Source organism: Hydra viridissima, unplaced genomic scaffold (assembly GCF_058129835.1).
Source record: "Hydra viridissima isolate aposymbiotic clone 2 unplaced genomic scaffold, HvirCarnegie_v1 scaffold_9, whole genome shotgun sequence".
NCBI classification, from domain to species: domain Eukaryota; kingdom Metazoa; phylum Cnidaria; class Hydrozoa; order Anthoathecata; family Hydridae; genus Hydra; species Hydra viridissima.
The window spans coordinates 15380807-15398665 of NW_028324308.1; the positions used below are offsets into that span (position 1 = coordinate 15380807).

Sequence of the window (17859 nt, forward strand, 5' to 3'; positions counted from 1 at the left end):
CTTTTATATATTTTTTATTTGCATTTCTTTAACCTTTGTAATACTACAATTGTAATGAGGTGTGTAAAATGTTAAGATCGTAATGGGGTTAACATGGATTGTGTAGGGTTCAATCTTTTTAAATGTTCTTAACAATGAAACATTTTCGTCTTTTTGTTGAAACCTATTACCACCTATGAATGAATCCCCCTTTTTTATACTTGTGTTCCTTCAGTGAGATGGAAGGGGTAGATTTCACAGTAAGCAAATTCATCTACAATAAATCTTCTTTTCAATGACATGAAACAGCAAACCATAGTTAAAAAATTAAACAACCAATTGAAGTAAACATCAGTATAATCCATTAATAGTAAGTACTCTTACAATTAAACAGTTGGTAATACCAAGTTATCTATTTAAAGTACTAACTCTAAATAATACTTTTTAATATAAAAAAAAAGTAAAATCCTCCTGAGGAAAAATTACCCCCCTGTCTACTCCTAGTTGCAAATACTCGGTGTTCATTGAGAAGATTAAAATAGTAATAAAAATTCTGATTTAAAAAATCAACTTTTTAAAAATCCTAAAGATTTTAGTGAACATTTTTCAGGAGAGGATAGAAAAAACAATATACATTTATTTATTGATCAATATCAATAATTTCCAGTATGCACAGCTAAAAGCTTTATTTACAAAAAATGTTAAATAGACACCCTTAATATAATATGCTGAAATCTTTTTGACTTATGAATGTAAATAAACAAAAAAAAAATTAGTTAAAAAAATCTGACTTTTTAGGCAAAGTAAAATAATTATTTTGTGATTGAACTGATGATGAACTCTTTAAACTTATTTTGCATTTCTAACACAAGATAAAGAAGGCTAAAAAAAACGAAAACTTCATAAGTATCAAAACTAATGTATCAATGGAACAAATAATCACAAAATTACATAGCATAAATACTACTTAAATATATTTACCCTAAAATGACTGTATCAAAAAACAGCCAGAATAGTGAAAAAAAAAAAAATAATAAAAATTTGGCAAGCATGATATCTGTCAACTATAAGTACATTTTAAAACTGTAAAACAAATAAAAAGTTTTGTAGGAAAAATAAATGATCCTAATTTATTGACTTTAATGGTTACTGGTAACTGTAAAGGTGTAGATTTTTGAATTTAACTTTGCATGTTGTCTACCAGCTCATCTTCATCTTCCCTTTGAACTTTTGAAAATGTTTGACCAGGTGCAAACAAATTAGAACGAAGGTAACGATTGCGTCGAATATTGTAAATCAAAATGATAATAAGAGCAATTATCAAAACAATGGCAATTAATATTGTTATTACCAGTGTTGTATCTTTTGAGCCTTTTAAAGAAACCCTTGAATCCTGCTAAAAAACATAATAAAAAAAATGTTTGAATTAAGAAAAAATTAAAGGCAAATCATAATATTAATGATTCGAAGCTGGATTTAGAAATTTAAAAAAATAGCACAAAAATTTACATAAATATATCTATTTATATAAGCTTCTTTTTAAGAAAGGCTGACAATAAGCTTTAACTCAAGATGGATATTTTAAACAAGAAAGTGCATTTAATAAAGAAAATCTTTTGTTATAAAAAAAGGAGCAAGACTTTTGACAATATTTGGAGTTGAGTTTTTTCATTTTAACAAATCTTTTAGGTAAAGTAAAAATTTGGTGTACAAATTTACAGGAAAATCAACAAATTAAACTAACTGTGCATGGAAAAGATTTGAAAACAATATCATTTTCTCCAACAGATAAGCGACATTTGGTTTTTCTAGTCTTTGTTTTATATTGGGTGCCATTTTTGCACTCTGAAAAAACTTCAGAATAGTCATCAGGTGTACATATTGGACAAGCATATGTTGTTTTCCACAAAAACTCATTAATGCATGGTCTGTCATCTATTGCTAAAATGTAAAATATTGATTACTTGCATAATCATCTTAAGTTATAAATTGCAGACAATTTATTTATCCTTAGATAATTAAAAATTCCATACTCTAAATTTTATCGCTAGATAGTCCATTTTTACCTGTGAAATTATTAAGTTGTTCAGGGCGGTTAACACCAGCTTCAAGATCACACATCATTAAAATAGTGGTTTGAGGAGAGGTGTATGACCTAGTCATTTTGTTCCAACACTTACTGCCACCAGAAAGAATTATTTTGAGACCATCACGTTTTTTATCACCTTCTAATGCTTTAAAACTAAGTACTTCACCAATAGATAGGCTGTTGAATCTATCAAAATAATATCTCTTGCATGCCATTGTCTTCAAAAATATCTGAAAGAAAGGTAGATGAGAAGATAAGAATACGCAATTTATGGGTAAAAAATAATAATTTTTTTTTGTTTCCTCTAACAGAAAGTTTAGAAAATTAATTTATAACATGACAATTTATCAAAAAATAAAAATATAAAATCATTTTTATTTGAAGCAACTGATTCAATTTATACAATGTAAATCTAAACAATATAAAGTTATAAATATAAAATTGTAAAATATAAAGTTAAAAATCGTAAAAGTCATAAAATGCAAAATTATAAAAAATAAAACTATAAATTTTATAATTATGAAACAAAATATTATAAAAAAAAAACTATAAAACATAAAATTATAAGACAAAATATTATACAATAAAAAACTATAAAGTATAAAATTATAAAAGGTAAAATTATGAAAATGTAAAACTATAAAATGATTAAATGATAAAATGTAAAATACTCAAAAGATTCTATAGATTAAAAGATTCAATAGATTAAACAACAATTGCTTTTTTTATACAAATTTAAAACTAAAATATTTAAATCTTTCAAACTTTTTTTTCTCTTTCTGAATCCATCAGCATGCGTTTTAAAAACAAAAATAGTTACCTGTTTAACTACTTTTGTCGTTTTATCAACTGGATCCATTTCTCGCACACTTGTGACACATGAGGTATTATCATGATTTTTAGAGCATATGTTGATGTAAAATACTTGTGGAGGGAAGTAGAAATTTATAAAAGGACGGTATATTTTTACTTCATACATTGGTCCACCATCTACACTTAGGGGTGAAAGATCAAAGTTCAGTCCTTGTTCAGGAGAAAATCGACAGCCATTGTATTCACAGTCATCACGTCTTTCATTAGATGTTGTGCCATCCCCACACTTAACACATGATTCACTACCTTCCTTTTTTAAGTAAATAGTTCTTAAATTAACATAAAATCAATAGGATAACTAATTCAGTCAATCAGACCAAGTTAAAATAATAGTGATGATAATTGGTGATGATAATATCCTAATATCTGTAAATTACCTCTGAAGCAAATGTTCCCTTTGGACAGGGAATACAAGTTGAAGCACCTCTCCCACTATAAGTTCCATTGGGACATTTTATACAAGTTGATTTGTCTTTAGAAAGAATCATACCAGCTGGACATTCAACACATTGCTTAGACGAGCCATCTATTGCACCAAGTAAGTCAATAAAATAAATACGCCCTTCAAAGCTTATCAGAGAGAAATTACCTTCATCTTCATGATGAAAAATGACCCTTAAAAAAAAAAAAAAAAAATATTGTTGATGTTGAGATAAATGAAATTAAAATGAAAAAGAGAACTCTAACAGACAAAAACTGTTAATCAGAATAAAACTGAAAATATAAATCTTAGTATTATACTAACTGTAAAACTTTACTGTGATTTTAGCACAGAATTTTTGATAAGATATGTTTTAGAAATACTAGGAGAAAAACCTTTTTTTAAGTTAGAAAATTTAGAAACACTTTCTCAGACTAAATATTAAAACTTATTTGATTAAAAATTAACATTTAGTGCAACCTAACACAAAGAATTTTTGTTTTTTTAAATTGGCACATTAAGATTGAACATTCAAAACATTCAAATCCTGGGTATCACAACTCAAATCCACAGCATCAGAACTCAAATCTTTAAGTTTTAATCCATGCAGAATATGGCATTTGGATAGAAATTGGCATTTGGATATTTACCCCTACTCTGATGAGCATGAAAAGACAGTAAAAAACAAAGAAAAACACAAGATTTTATGTTGGCACAACTTTCATATTAAAATGCATCATTTTAATGTGATATATTTAAGACTATCAAAATTCTTTTTGAGATTAGATTATTTATTTTACTTTTAGGTTTAGATAATTTAACTTTAGAATTAAAAAATTTTGAAATCTTGGAATTAAACACTTTTTTTTGAAAAAAAAGATGATTTAAGATGAAGTTACAGTTAGAATTTTGTTAATTCATTTACATTCAATATGTAAGCAATATTTAGACCACTTTCATTAAAAAATATTAAATTCTAAATGCATTCACAATGAATGTTTTCAATAATGACTACTTCTAAAACTTACAGAGATTTTGTCATTTATAAATCATAGCTTCAAAACAAATAATTTTAACTTCTAGTTATCAAAATTTAACAGAACATACTTAAATGAATACTTCCCAGGGTCTGATAAACTGTATTGATGAGCCATAATTGTTCCATTCCTGAGATTACTCATGTATTTGCTTACACAATCTTCTTCAATGATTGACTTACCATCTTTTAAAACAACAAGCCTTAAAAAACAATCACTGAGCTTGGCTAATTTAGAATCATCTGAGCTTAAACGACAATCCAATGAACAGTTAAAGGATAACGAGGCATTAAAATAATTTACAAAAACATCATTAACTTCTAATGTAGTTTCAAATGTACCAGGTAAACGACGTGTAGCAATATAATTCCCTCTTGGTTCCCAGAATGTTTCTCCATCCTATGTTAGAATATTTTTAGTCTTACAACAGCCATGATGCACAAATTAAAGAATTTACAGATGTCAAAGATTGTCTATCTAATAGCTTATGTTAGAATATATAAGTATGTTAAGTATTTTTGTTGTATTTTAATTAAATGTTTAATCTCTGTTGTAAGTACAAAAGATTACTTTACCTTACAATACTGTCCACTACATGACTGACGCATAATTTTTGGTAATGGCCCCTCTGGGAAATGATCCATATAAAAGCCAGGCAATGCAGCATATCCTGGTTTACATGACAAACACTCATGTTGAAAGCCATTTGAATATTTCCCAACACTGCACATACTGCACTTTGGTGTAGGTCCAGAAGTGTTCAAGAAGTAACCAGGTTGACAAAAACATTGAACTTTTAGATTATCAGGTCGTTTATATTGATCTCCAGCATCTTTTATTTCGTTGCAGATAGCAGTTGAAACATCTTTAAAAAAAAAAAAAAATTTTAAATTAAAAAAAAATTATTAAACTTCAATACTTTAGTAACGTCGATTTAAAAACAAGACATCAAATAATAAAAAAGGAGAAATTAAAAAAAAAAAAAAATCAAACACACTTGACCAGTTTGGGATGAGTACTGTCTGATTTCTAAACCATGCACCAGTGCTGTCTTTTGTACACTTTGAGATGCTATCAGGCAGAAGATAAAAATCTCTTTGAGTACAATTAGGTAATTTCATACAACTACTTGCTCCAATACCAGAAAATTCACCAATAGGACAAGCAATACACTTTGTTTGACCTGGTTTATCTTGATAGTCATTTTGAGAACATTTTACACACTCTTTAGACCCATCACTAGAAGAATATGAGCCAGCAGGACATTCTAAGCATTTACTTTCTTTTGAAACTGTACCAACCTTTAGACAAAATAGTTCAAAAATAAAAATCCAAAATAAGTGTTTAAATTTAGTAAATTAAAAAAAACTTAAGTTAAATGTAGAAAAAATAAAAAAAAACAAGAAAACCTAAAAAGAAAATCTCATTAAAAATTCGCTTTACAAGTACAAGTTATTAAAGTAGGTTAAGTTCAATTCTAAATTTTTCTACATAACCAAATTCAATTATATATATTTGATAGTAAATGTTTCAAAGCTATAAATTAAATTCAAAAATTTTTATTGTGTGCAACTTCTAATGACAAGAGATTTTACACAATATCAAGGCTTTGTTGTAATTTTGAAAAGATTTTTTGTAATTTCAAGAGATTTCTCATAATATAGACCGATTTTTTTATGATATCATAGTTAACAAATTAAAAAAAAAAAAAAAAAAATTGTACACTCTATACAGAGTTTATTTATGATTTTAAGTGAGCAGTCATTTTAGGTAGGAACCTAAAATGAACCATTAATATAAATATTATTTACCAATGATATTTGTTTAATGAAAGCAACATCTAAAATATTTGTTCTTGTGCAACTTCTTTGGTATACAAACTTCAACCGCACTGTACCCTACAGGATAAAAAAAAAAAGGTTGAATTTTAAATTGTGAATTAGAATGTTTATAAAACTATTTAAAAAGTATTTATAAAGAAAGAATAGAATTTATTTGAAAAGAAAGAAAATTATAAGACAATTAAAAAGAATTTATAATAATAATGAAAGCAAATTTATAATAATTGTAATAATTAAAAATAAGTTATTTAAAATATTCATTTAAAAACTCACTGGATTAACATCGACACTGAACTCCTTCCATTGAAACTGTGACTCACTATTCATTTTTTGTTCTCCATTCACAAAAAAAAACAATCCATTAGAACAACTCGACGATGAATCATGCTCACATTCCTTCCCATCAACCCTGTATAGAAAGGAAACTCTATTGTTGCCAGGAGAACCTGAAAATTGTCGACTAAGAACCAAAATTGATTGCTCAAAGCAACGCAATTCAGTGCTGTTTTTTGTTTCTCCTGATACCAAATACTCACCACCACCTGAAAATAAAATTCTTCAACCAGAAAACCAAAACTCTTCCCTAAAGTATACTGAAAACACTTAATATTGACTTTTTTCTTACTACTTACCTTAATACAAATTGCTATAATTATCACCTGTTCCTTAAGTCATTTCACATCAAATTATCCAGATCATGATGGGCTTACATCTCAAAATTTACAGATATTGCTTTATTTGTAGTCCATAAAAAATCAAACATAACTATGATAAACTCAACTAAAAATATACAATGTTTCTTAAGTTTTTGGCAATTGAAACTTTGCTGACTCAGCATTTTTACAACAATCGGAAGATCCACCAGTGCAACTTTAATCCTAATATCTTGAAAATGGTTTAGGTAATACTCCCAAATGTAAATGCACCCCCCCCCCCCAAGAAAATTGCTCAAGGGATTAAAAAAATTTACACTTTAAAGACTCTAACATCCCAATACCTAGTTTATCCAAATTTAAAAGTATTGAAAAGGAAAAAGCTGTCGCCTGGATAAAAATTTTTACCTGGGTGAAAAATTTACTTTTTTACCATTATTTTATCTTAACTCAAAAACGCTGTGCCCTTACTTTGTCTTTTTAATATTTGATCAAAATATTCTTTCAAAGTTTTTGGAATTTTTAACATACAAATTTTAAAACGAAGCACCTTGAAATGATATGTAAGACAAGTTTTAAACTTGAATTTCTTAACATTTTCTTAGTTGGTGACTAGGAATTTTGAAATAAAAGCAAACAGAAGTACATAAAGTAAAATAAAAATTTTTGGTTAACTTTTTTTTCTGATTTGATTTAAGCTCATAAATGATAAAAATATTGATTAAAGAGACATGTAATATAGGAAAAATTCTCTGCATTCAAATACTACAAAACAGGATTTTCAAGGAAATAAGGTAGACTTAAAGATCTTCTACACTTAACATTCTAGGAGAGAGATCTCTAACTAGACTTAAAGATCTTCCTAGTGAGCAGAAAGAAGAGATATTGTGACAAGCATACTTGAAAGAAGAATATAGTTCATGAAGCATTACATATTGTTGTCATGAACAATTCTGTATATTTTATAACATTATAATAATATATATTGTATTATTATCTTATATGTAAAATTTAAAAAGAAAAATAACAAACTGTAGCAATTCTTTTCTGTGCCCAACACACAACAAAGCAAAAAAAAGTGCACTTAAAGGTCATTTAGTATTTGCATAGTTACAAAAGAACTTAGGGGAATGAAAAATAATTCATTGAGATTGATGATAGTTATAAGACTTTTTATTGTTAAAATTATTTTTAAATCAAAATTATTTTTAAATTAAAATTATTAAAATTATTTTTAAATTAAATTTATTAAAACTATTTTTAAATTAAAATTATCAAAATTATTTTTAAATTAAAAAATCAGACACTATGAGAAAATAGTTTTTTAGAGTAACTTTTAGTTAAATTTTTTTTTTTTTTTTGACTTTTTTTCAGGTAATCTAAAAATTGTACTTTAATTTTGCAAACAAAAAAAAATAATTTCACCAAAGTTAGAGATTATGCAACAAATGTAACAAGAATCCAGTAAAAATTGATGAAGAAGAAAATTCATAGTAAGAGGCAGAAAAAAGAGGTAGGAAAAAAGATATTGCAAAATGTTGAAGCAAAATTAAAGTTTGAGGAAATAATGGTAGCAAAAAAAAAAATGGTAGCAAAAAAAAAGTCTCTTCAGCATTGAAGAATTGAAGAAGCCTCTTTAATGATTGAAATGCCCAGCACCAGTTCAAAAAATAAGGTCAACTAAGATGATCTAGACAGATTAATGTATGAAACAAAAAAACTCAGTTAAAGAATGTTACTGCTAAAAGGTTTATGTTAACACCAGAATTATGAAAATGTAAAAAGATAGCAAACTTCTTTGAAGCACCTGAGTATTTTGTCAAAAGTGCAGGAAAAGTTAAATGAGCATCCTATCATTACCATGAAAATATTTGGAAACACTTTTTCACTAGAAACTATTTAATTCAAACTTTTTTCTAAAATGATACCAGTTAAAAAGAAGACTAAGTATTAGGTGGACCAAAAAGTAATGTTGTTTCTGTGCATGTTTCTGTGCAATACTTGTTTATCATTTATCAGCAAATTGTATACTTCAAAGCTGTGCCAAAGACGTTTTAAGGTTAAAGTGACTTCTTTATTTGTAAATTTAGGTAAAATGGCCAGCCAAATACCAGAAGATATACAAACTCAGTATTATATGCTTTTTGAGTTTCAAAAGGGTAGTAATACAACAGTTGCTACCAAAAACATTTGTGATGTTTACTCAAGTGCATTAGATGTTTTTAAATGCTAAAAGTGGTTTTTTAAGTTCAGATCTGGTAATTTTGACCTTTTCAACCTCTATCGATTAAGAAGACAACAATTTTAGACAATAATTTGTTAAGGACAAAAGTGGAAACAAATCCATGTCAGATAATTAAGGAGCATTTTTTGATTGGTTGATCACTGGAGATGAAAAATGGGTCCTCTATGACAATTCAAAATGCAAAAGGCAGTGGTTCTTTGCTTAGAGCAGTTCCTGGGACAAGGACGTATCATCATTTTTATAACATTTTTAAAGATAATTAGTTTAAAAGTTCATTTTAAAAAACAAAAAATTCTAAGAGATTTATCTCAATATTTAAAAATGAATTACATAGCATGGTATTATGATGGATTTTTGTAGGTCAGAAGTATTGAAGAAATGAACAGAAGTCAGAATTATGACTCACCTAAAATTCTCTTCTGGCTAAATAGTGAGGAGTTCTGGGTGCTCAAAGTTAGGAGCTATATGCTTACTTTTAACACTTACAGCAATATCAACTACCTCTTTTTCTGATTCTAAAATATCTTATTTGATTTACAAAACATCAGTAGCTTGCAGAAAAAAAAATTAATTGAATTCCTTGTGATTTAGTTATTTATATATTTTTCATAACATAGTCTTTTTTAAATTTTAATGCTTCACAATATCAAAATCAAAGGTAAACAGTTTTTTAGCATAAATTTTAAAGTACTTTTTAATAGCATCTTTATAACTTTTATTTCTCTCATTTTCTATTTTGCAAAAATTTCTGAGCTTAAATACTAAGAAAGATAAGGCTTTTTTTTAAAGCTTTATATTTTCTTTTATAAGGTCCAAGGTATTCAAGGTACTAAAGGTCAAAGTTGGAATGACATTATAATAAAAATGCTGAATCAGCAAAAAATCAGCTAATATCTTAAGAATTTGTGTGTTTTTTTTCAAATTTTATTTAAAATGCTTTATTTATCATGGGCTACAAATGATATAAAGATCAACAGTTACAAACTTTATGTTAATGATTTGACATTAATGACTTCATCCTCGAAAGATGAAACTTGAGTGAAGAAATTTACCAATAATTTATATAACAATTTTTTTAAAAAAAAAATACAGAAGATATAAATAGAGGCAAAAATAAAACCAATATATGTACAGCAAAATTGTTTATTAGTTTTATCAAGTTGCAGCTCAATTTGAAGTTTTCAACAAGAAGTTTGTAATGCCATCACATCATTAAAAAAGGTGATATTTCAAAAGGTATTTTATTTAAGAATTAACCTAACCTGATCAAAGATTTTCAGAAACATATAGACTTTTAGACAAATTGAGAAAAAATTGAAGATAGAAGTATCTTCATTAAGCAAGTGGACACAAAAATCTATCACCAACAAGCATATATACTTATACTATTCTAACAGTTTTTGCATTAGATGTTTAAAAAAAGTTGTGAAATAACACACAGACAAAAAAAAAAGAAAAGAGGTATTCATGACATTTTTACATAAGGTATTTTTTTATTACTCCTCAAAAAAAAGAAGCACTAAAATAACCTCATATAAAAATGTCTCTTTTAAAGCAAATTTTAAAGCTACATTATGTTGCAATCAAAAAAACAATTTTCTTTTTGATTGCAACATAAAATATGCAGGTTTAAAAGAATTTAAAAGAATACCTCCAACAGTCCATGACTTGCATGGCTTTCTTGATAAAAAGTCACTGCAATAGGAGTAAGCTCTGTAGAACAACCCAGCTACACCTGAACTGTCATACCAGTTTTTAAAATCTGAAAGGACTTCCCCGCCATAACTAAACTGTCCAGGTTTACACTTTACACAAGTAATATTACTGTTAGTATTGTTAACTTGACCATATCCAGCATCACAATCACAAGGCAAGTAAGTGATTAAGTTAAGAGGAGAAACACTATTGGTGTGTTTCAGATCACTAAATGGAAAATGGATAAAAACAAAAAATTATGTATAAAAACAAAAAATCTAAAATGTAACTATAATCAGTATAATGATTAATTAACATCATAAATATTAGAAACAGAAAAGATACCAGAAAGAGTAATTTCTTAGGATCTGAATGAATCTATAGATGTTTTTTTATGAATCAAAAGAGCTGAACATACAAGCCCAAAAGAAAGGATATATTTATTTCTGTAAAAAATTTTACCTATCCAAAACAGGTCCTCAATTTTAAAGAACAAAAATTGACCAATCTGCAAGGCCTCATATTTCACCAAATGTAAAAATTAAAACCTGACCCATAGCCAAAGGAGAAGAACACATTTGAAGTTTTGTAGGATTTTTTGCTACTGATCGCAGTTGGAGTTTTATTGTAAATCTGTTTGTTTTTTGTTTTGTTGTATGGAACTTTTAAAAAAGTATCAAAAAGTCTTTAGATATATGAAATAAGATATAAGAAATCTATATATACGACATGAAAATGCGATGAATCTGTGCAAATAGATTGTTGCTTATGTAAGCAGAATCATGGACAGGCTATGAAAATCACTTCAAGTCTTTCGTAGATATTTTAAAGTAAAAAAATTATCGACTAAGATAATATGTGTCAGCTATAACCTGAAAAAAATTAGCTCTTTAACACTTGGTGGTTTGTGTACAGAAACCTAAAGTATGGGGTATGGCACTAAAAACCTCTTTAAAAGGTAACAATTGAAGCATATTGCTTTTATTTTATTCCTATTAATAACTATGGAAGTTTATTTAAACTTTAATTGAATGAAACCTTGGCATGTAGCTTTCTGGCCCAAAAAAAAAACAAAAAAACAGAAGCAAGATATCTTTATCAGTGCAAAGATATAGCTTTTAAAGTAGAATCTTGTCTTTAAAAAAAATGGCCTAAACATAGGAACTTTTTGTGGTTTTTATGCTTTTTAAAGATTTAAAGTCACATCAAATAACTAAGTAACAATATCAGGTAATTAGTGGATATGGGATTCTATGATTATTAGATGTCACATTTGTGTGTACGTTGCCCAGGTTTGTTTAAAATTTGGGGTAAAAGCTCTGTAGTCAAAGGTATTTTTTCTAATTGTTCTGAAATTAAAACACATTAAAATATTTTATATTTTAGCTGTTAATGCAAAAATTTGCTTTGTTGTTTTTATTTAAAATGAATAACAAAACACACACCTAATGATAACAACACTTTTTAAATTTATAATATAAAATGAATAGGAAACAACATTTTTTATATTTATAATTCAAAAATATCTGGGAAACGATATTTATTGTATAATTCAAAAATAATTGGGAATTTTTAAAAAGACTTTGTTACATTTTCAAGTTTTTTTTTTACATAATCAAAATACTTATAAGCTTCTATTGCTTCTTTCTTTTATTGAAGAATCTCTGAAAATCTTTTATTGCTTTGACCGTGTTTATTCTCTTAATTAAAAAAAAAAGGAAATGTTTTTTATTTTCTCAGAAAAGATCTGTTTTCTCAGCATTGAAATGCCATATAAATAAAAACTTATCAAGATTGTAAGCAATCTGTTTGCTTCCTTTATTTTTCAAAACTTTTCAAAATTTTTAAGAAATTACTTTCATCAAGGAAAAAAAGTTTTTTTTCTTCTGGAAACTCCATTGATTTCAAGGATGATAGTTTCATTACGCATCCAATTCCTACAAAGCAATAGCACAATAGCATGGCAAGTAAGACAGATACTTGCTGCTTCACAAGATACATGACTATAACAAAGTGAATAATAAGACCACAGACCATAGGACTTGATTCTTTTATTCATTTAATTTGCCAGGTTGACCAACTAAAATGACATTCTACAAAGCTCATATTTTCAACAGATCAAAATTTAAAAGAATCTTCAAAGAGCTTGAATAAACTATGCTATCTCAGTGTAATCAAACAAAGGTGTAAACACATGATTGTTCATAAGCCAACAAGTTTGAAAACCTAATGAAAGTTATAGCAATTAATTCCAGAACTTCTGAACAAATTAAGTTGAGCAAGGAAAGTGTTAAAGCTTTAACTAATACTCCAAATCTCTCTAGAGCTCAGTGCATATTAAGAACTTCTTTAACTACTTTGAACATGGCTCAAGTTCAAATTATTACTGCTTTTCCAAATAAAAAGATGTAAGAACTGACTACAAAACAAAACAAGGCTACAATTTCAAAAAATTTTGAAATTAAATTTAGGGAAAATTTTACAATAGCTTCAAATTAAAAAGTTGAAAGTTTATTCAAAGTTTCCAAAATCCTACTTGCAAGCCATCAAGAAAAAGTGATTTTTTTTGGCAGAGATTGTTCATTACAAGATTTTATTAACTTCTCACAATTAGAAACATTACTTCACTGCCTCTCATTAAACTGGGTATTTATGGCAAATAGTAGCCATTTTATTCTCAAAATGAAATTACAACCTTATCATGGTGAAGGTTTTTTTGGATGATTTTGATAAACTTTTGAAGAATATGGATGTTTTGCAAAGAATTGTTAAAAGTGAAAAGGCAGATCATGTGCTTGGCTTTGGGAAAGCATTTTAATATTTTAAGAGTGTTGTTAGACTTTAAGAACTCATATCTTCTACTACTATTTTCAATCACCCCTTAAACCCATACAGTATTTTAACATAATCCTGATTTTGAAAAGTGTACAGTATTGTGTACTTGTGAACAACTAATAGAAACCTTACATTCAATCTTTAGTGCTCAATGGGTCAGGTACAAAAGAAACCCTGATCACCCTGAATATGTAAGCCATTTACATCTGGTGATTTCTGAGACCTTGTAGATTAATACACCATAAATCATTGATATTGCTGTTTTGGTTTTTAAAGTTGAAGTTAGGACCAATTTTTGATAGGTGGTATAAGTAACAAAATTCATTTTAAAAATAGCCATTTTTTCTCCTTTTTGAAGAATCTTCAACAAGATTAAAGCAAAGCACATTGCTTGAGTTTACTGAAATTCTTTGTTTTTTTAACTTTGTTTAAGATGTTGTGTAATTAAAAACTTGCAAACAAAAAACAAAAAAAACAACATCTTTGTCATCCCTAAAAACTGTCTCCTTTTTAGTTTATTTAAAAAACAATTTGAAAGTTTAAAAGCTGTGCTTCTAGACTTGCCTAGTATTATCTCCATTACTAATTTATGAGTGAAGAGGTCTCAGTGTAATTATTCTAAAAAATTATCTTTTATATCATAAGCATGACAATAAATCTACTGCTAAATCAAATTTATTTGCAATCAATTACAAAGTCATAGCAAAAGAGCCTGTGATAGATTAAGTTTATTATTGACATTATTTTAAATAAAACTTTCGTTAGAAAGCACGGTTTAGAAAAAAAAAAAAAAAAAAAAAGGTTTTATAAAATTTTTAAAAAATTTATTAAGTGATGCAAGTTTATGCATACATACCATTCTTCATTCATATAATAAACAGACTTGCGTTTCCTTTCAGTTAGAGAACAGGGTAAAACAATATTTTCAAAACTACTTAACGTACATGGTTTTAGTGAGTTTGAAAGTATTTCATTATTAAACAAGACAACATAAATAAACAATTGAACAATGTGACAGCGCATTGGCACAGCCATCTTTTTTGACAGAGTTAATTCCGGATTTAATAGCTTGTCGGATACTTAGCCTGAGATTCGAGCGATACCAGTCAATTCAATCAATTTCAAAAGACATGAACAGCATTGACAAAATTATGAAACTTCTTTATTGATTGGGTAGACTGTAATACTAATTATCTACATTTTATGGATAGCTGTGTTTTTTTTGAGTATATTATTCATATTTCAGGCACATTACTAATCAAAAAATGGCAACCAAAAGTTGGCGTGGAGAAAGCTCTTGATAAACAACAAAAAATCTTTATACAATAAGCATTCCAAAAATTAAAAAAGTGTAATTCAGCCCTAACCTTATTACCCGAAAAAATCCTTTGGGTTGTTGAGAGAGTACAATTTGTAGTTTACAAAAATGTAAACCTTAAAATCAGACATTTAAGCATGCCAAAGAAAATTGCATTTAAAAGTTCACCAAAAATAAGGTTTTTTTTATGGCCGAAATGACAACTCAGTTTTGCATTTTTACAGCATATTTATTGGTTCTTTTTTTTTTAAGCATATCAAAGACATTGTTTTATTAATTTTTTGACAAAGATATTTGTGTGCTGAGAGACTTTCAGTACGTTGAAGAAGATCATGAAATTTTTTCGAAATTTTTCGGTTATCAGTACTATTGAAATGTTCACCACGGTGAAGCAGAGGATTAATGTGATCGTTTGTCAGCCATTCATTTAGAGAATCAAATACCAAGACATTTCAGAATGTAGTTGATATCGCCAATCATCAGGTGGAGATATAGGGGAAGTAAGTTGTCAAAGTTTGTGAAAAAAAAATTGAAAGGTGAAACGTGTTTTCAAAATATTTTACTGTTTTGATAACTTTTCCAGCAGTGACATGGTTATTGTAAGCTTTTTGATTGATAGAATTTTTTTTGGGGGCCCTGCTTAATATAGATCTCTGGAACAGATATTGCACTAGCAGCACGGATCCATGCTGAAGTGAGCCTGAATGGCACAGAAAATGTTTGCAAGTTTGATGTCGCTTGATAAAACCAATTGTAGATGCATTTTGCATAGCCGTAAGTTTCAGGGAAATCCTTTTAAATTGCAAGCAGCAACTGCTGATTAACACCGGAAGCTTTGAACAGCTTTGGTAAACAAGATTTTTTGAGGATGTTGATGTTTATGATTTAGAAGTGTTTAAGATCATGATTCCCAAGCTCACTTTTAAAAATCCTACATCTCCATCAAAGCCCATTTTGGTAATAAGATTCAAAGGAATGTCTCTTTAGATCAGCATTTTTTCATATGCCTGAACAATTCTTTTTATAGACATAGTACCTTTCTCACACATCATGGATGTGATTTCAAAATCATCAAGGTATTCTACGGTTAATTTTTGTAACTTTTACTGGAATTTGTTTCAACTAGTTTTTTGCCACTAATGTTATTTAAAGTGGATGACAGCTCAAACATTTTGTACTTAGACAAACCAGTATTGACCTAAACTTGCACCATATTTTCAGCTGTACAGGGTGCGGCAGCGATTCGCAAACATTTTAGAGCATTTTTTCAAAATGTATTTCTGAAGCACTAAAAAATTATATTCATGGAATATTAATAAATGAAAAGTTGAAAATAAATGCTTTTCCCATCATAACATATAATTAGGTCTTCTTTTTTTTTTGATCACTGCCTCGAGCTTTGGACGGATGGACTGGCAGGTGCTGATTATATAGCCCCTTGATTTTGAGTTTCAAGCACGGGTAATTGATGACTTTAGTGACTTAATACTTGAGTGGATCTTTTTACTACCCTTATTCTCAACTACGCTCCACAAATAATAATAACCTAAAAGATTCAGGTCAGGGCTGGATGGTGGCCAAAAGTGTTTGGGCCAGAAATTAGCCATGTTGTCCCATATTAGCCATATTTTCATCTGAGAAAACATCAACTGTTGACAAAGCATGGCTTTTCAGGTGATTCAGAAGCTTCATTGATCGCTCCAATCTCAATTTTTTTAGCCTTTCTGTCAAAAGTTGGAATGTAGGTTGGGCTACACTAACTTTTTCAAGTGTTTTTAGAGTTCTTCTGACTCTCATCAACATTAAATAAATTTGTGGTCTTTCTGGTGGATACAGTAGAATTCTTTTCAACATACTTTTTAACACTTTATCACTTTTTTGTTCACTGGAGAGGGAATTTGGGATTTCTCAGCACTGCCACGTCTTTTCACCTTGTAAAATGTATTTTTAGACACTCCAGAAGTACGAATTACTCCACTTGCAGGCAAACCCGCGTCAATCAAATTTAAAGCTTCGATTGTAAAACTTTTAACTAAAATATTTTTCATTCACAATTTTATTCAAATCGAAGACGGTCATTGAACATTAAACAACAACAACAAAATTGCAGAAATATTTTACTTACACCACAAAACCTAGCCAAAAATTAGTTCGCGAATCACTGCCGCACCCTGTAAACCTTAAATATCAATATCAATCAATATCAATGCATTTCGTGTTAAGGATGTTACAAAAAACACAGGTCATTGCAAATAGTAATTCACTAATAAAACGCAATGATCTAAATAATATAAAGAAAAGACGAGAGAAAAACACAAGAAATAAATTAGTCACATAATAAAAGTAGGACTTTACAAAAATTTGTAAGTAACACTTATAAAACAGACTTTTAAAAGAGCTAAAATATAGGTCAAATAGTTATTATAATGTATTCACATATACATACATATATATGCATATGCACAAATAAGAAATTATAAAATGTACATAAACATAAAGAAAAAAGTTATAGAGGTAAAGAATAAAGTTAAGCGTAACTTTTTAGGTAAAATGGTGGAATGACTTTAAGAACAGATTCTTGGATCTAAGGATAAACTTACCCTGCTACTTTCAGCTATTTTTGATGATCCTTAAAAAGAAAAAAATAATCAAAGAAGCGAAAATTAAAGACAATTTAAGGTGATATAAGATGTTTGGTAATAAATTGCATTTGTAGCTGATTGCACTGGAAAACAATTTCCACTGTAAGTTTAACAGAGATAAATTGTTCCCATTGGAGAAGCTGGAGCTGTACAGAGAACATCTTTGGCACTAGCTTTAGAAGCCACCTGGTTTTTTAATGCTAACTCAAATAGATTTTGTTGAAGTGTTGA

The 17859-nt window shown here is 28.1% G+C and overlaps 1 protein-coding gene across 1 annotated transcript; it reads right to left on the reverse strand.

The window, feature by feature from the left end:
- Positions 1–888: 888 nt before the first annotated feature.
- On the reverse strand, positions 889–14977 carry LOC145185681 (endosome/lysosome-associated apoptosis and autophagy regulator 1-like). The gene is made up of 12 exons (XM_090097151.1): positions 14525–14977; positions 10790–11061; positions 6514–6782; positions 6211–6297; positions 5397–5700; positions 4975–5264; positions 4470–4798; positions 3319–3556; positions 2889–3191; positions 2046–2298; positions 1724–1920; positions 889–1375 (listed from the first exon to the last, which is right to left on the reverse strand). Exons 1-12 carry the CDS (start codon positions 14701–14703, stop codon positions 1160–1162), a joined length of 2937 nt encoding a protein of 978 aa, XP_089953277.1. The 5' UTR covers positions 14704–14977; the 3' UTR covers positions 889–1159.
- Positions 14978–17859: the final 2882 nt, after the last annotated feature.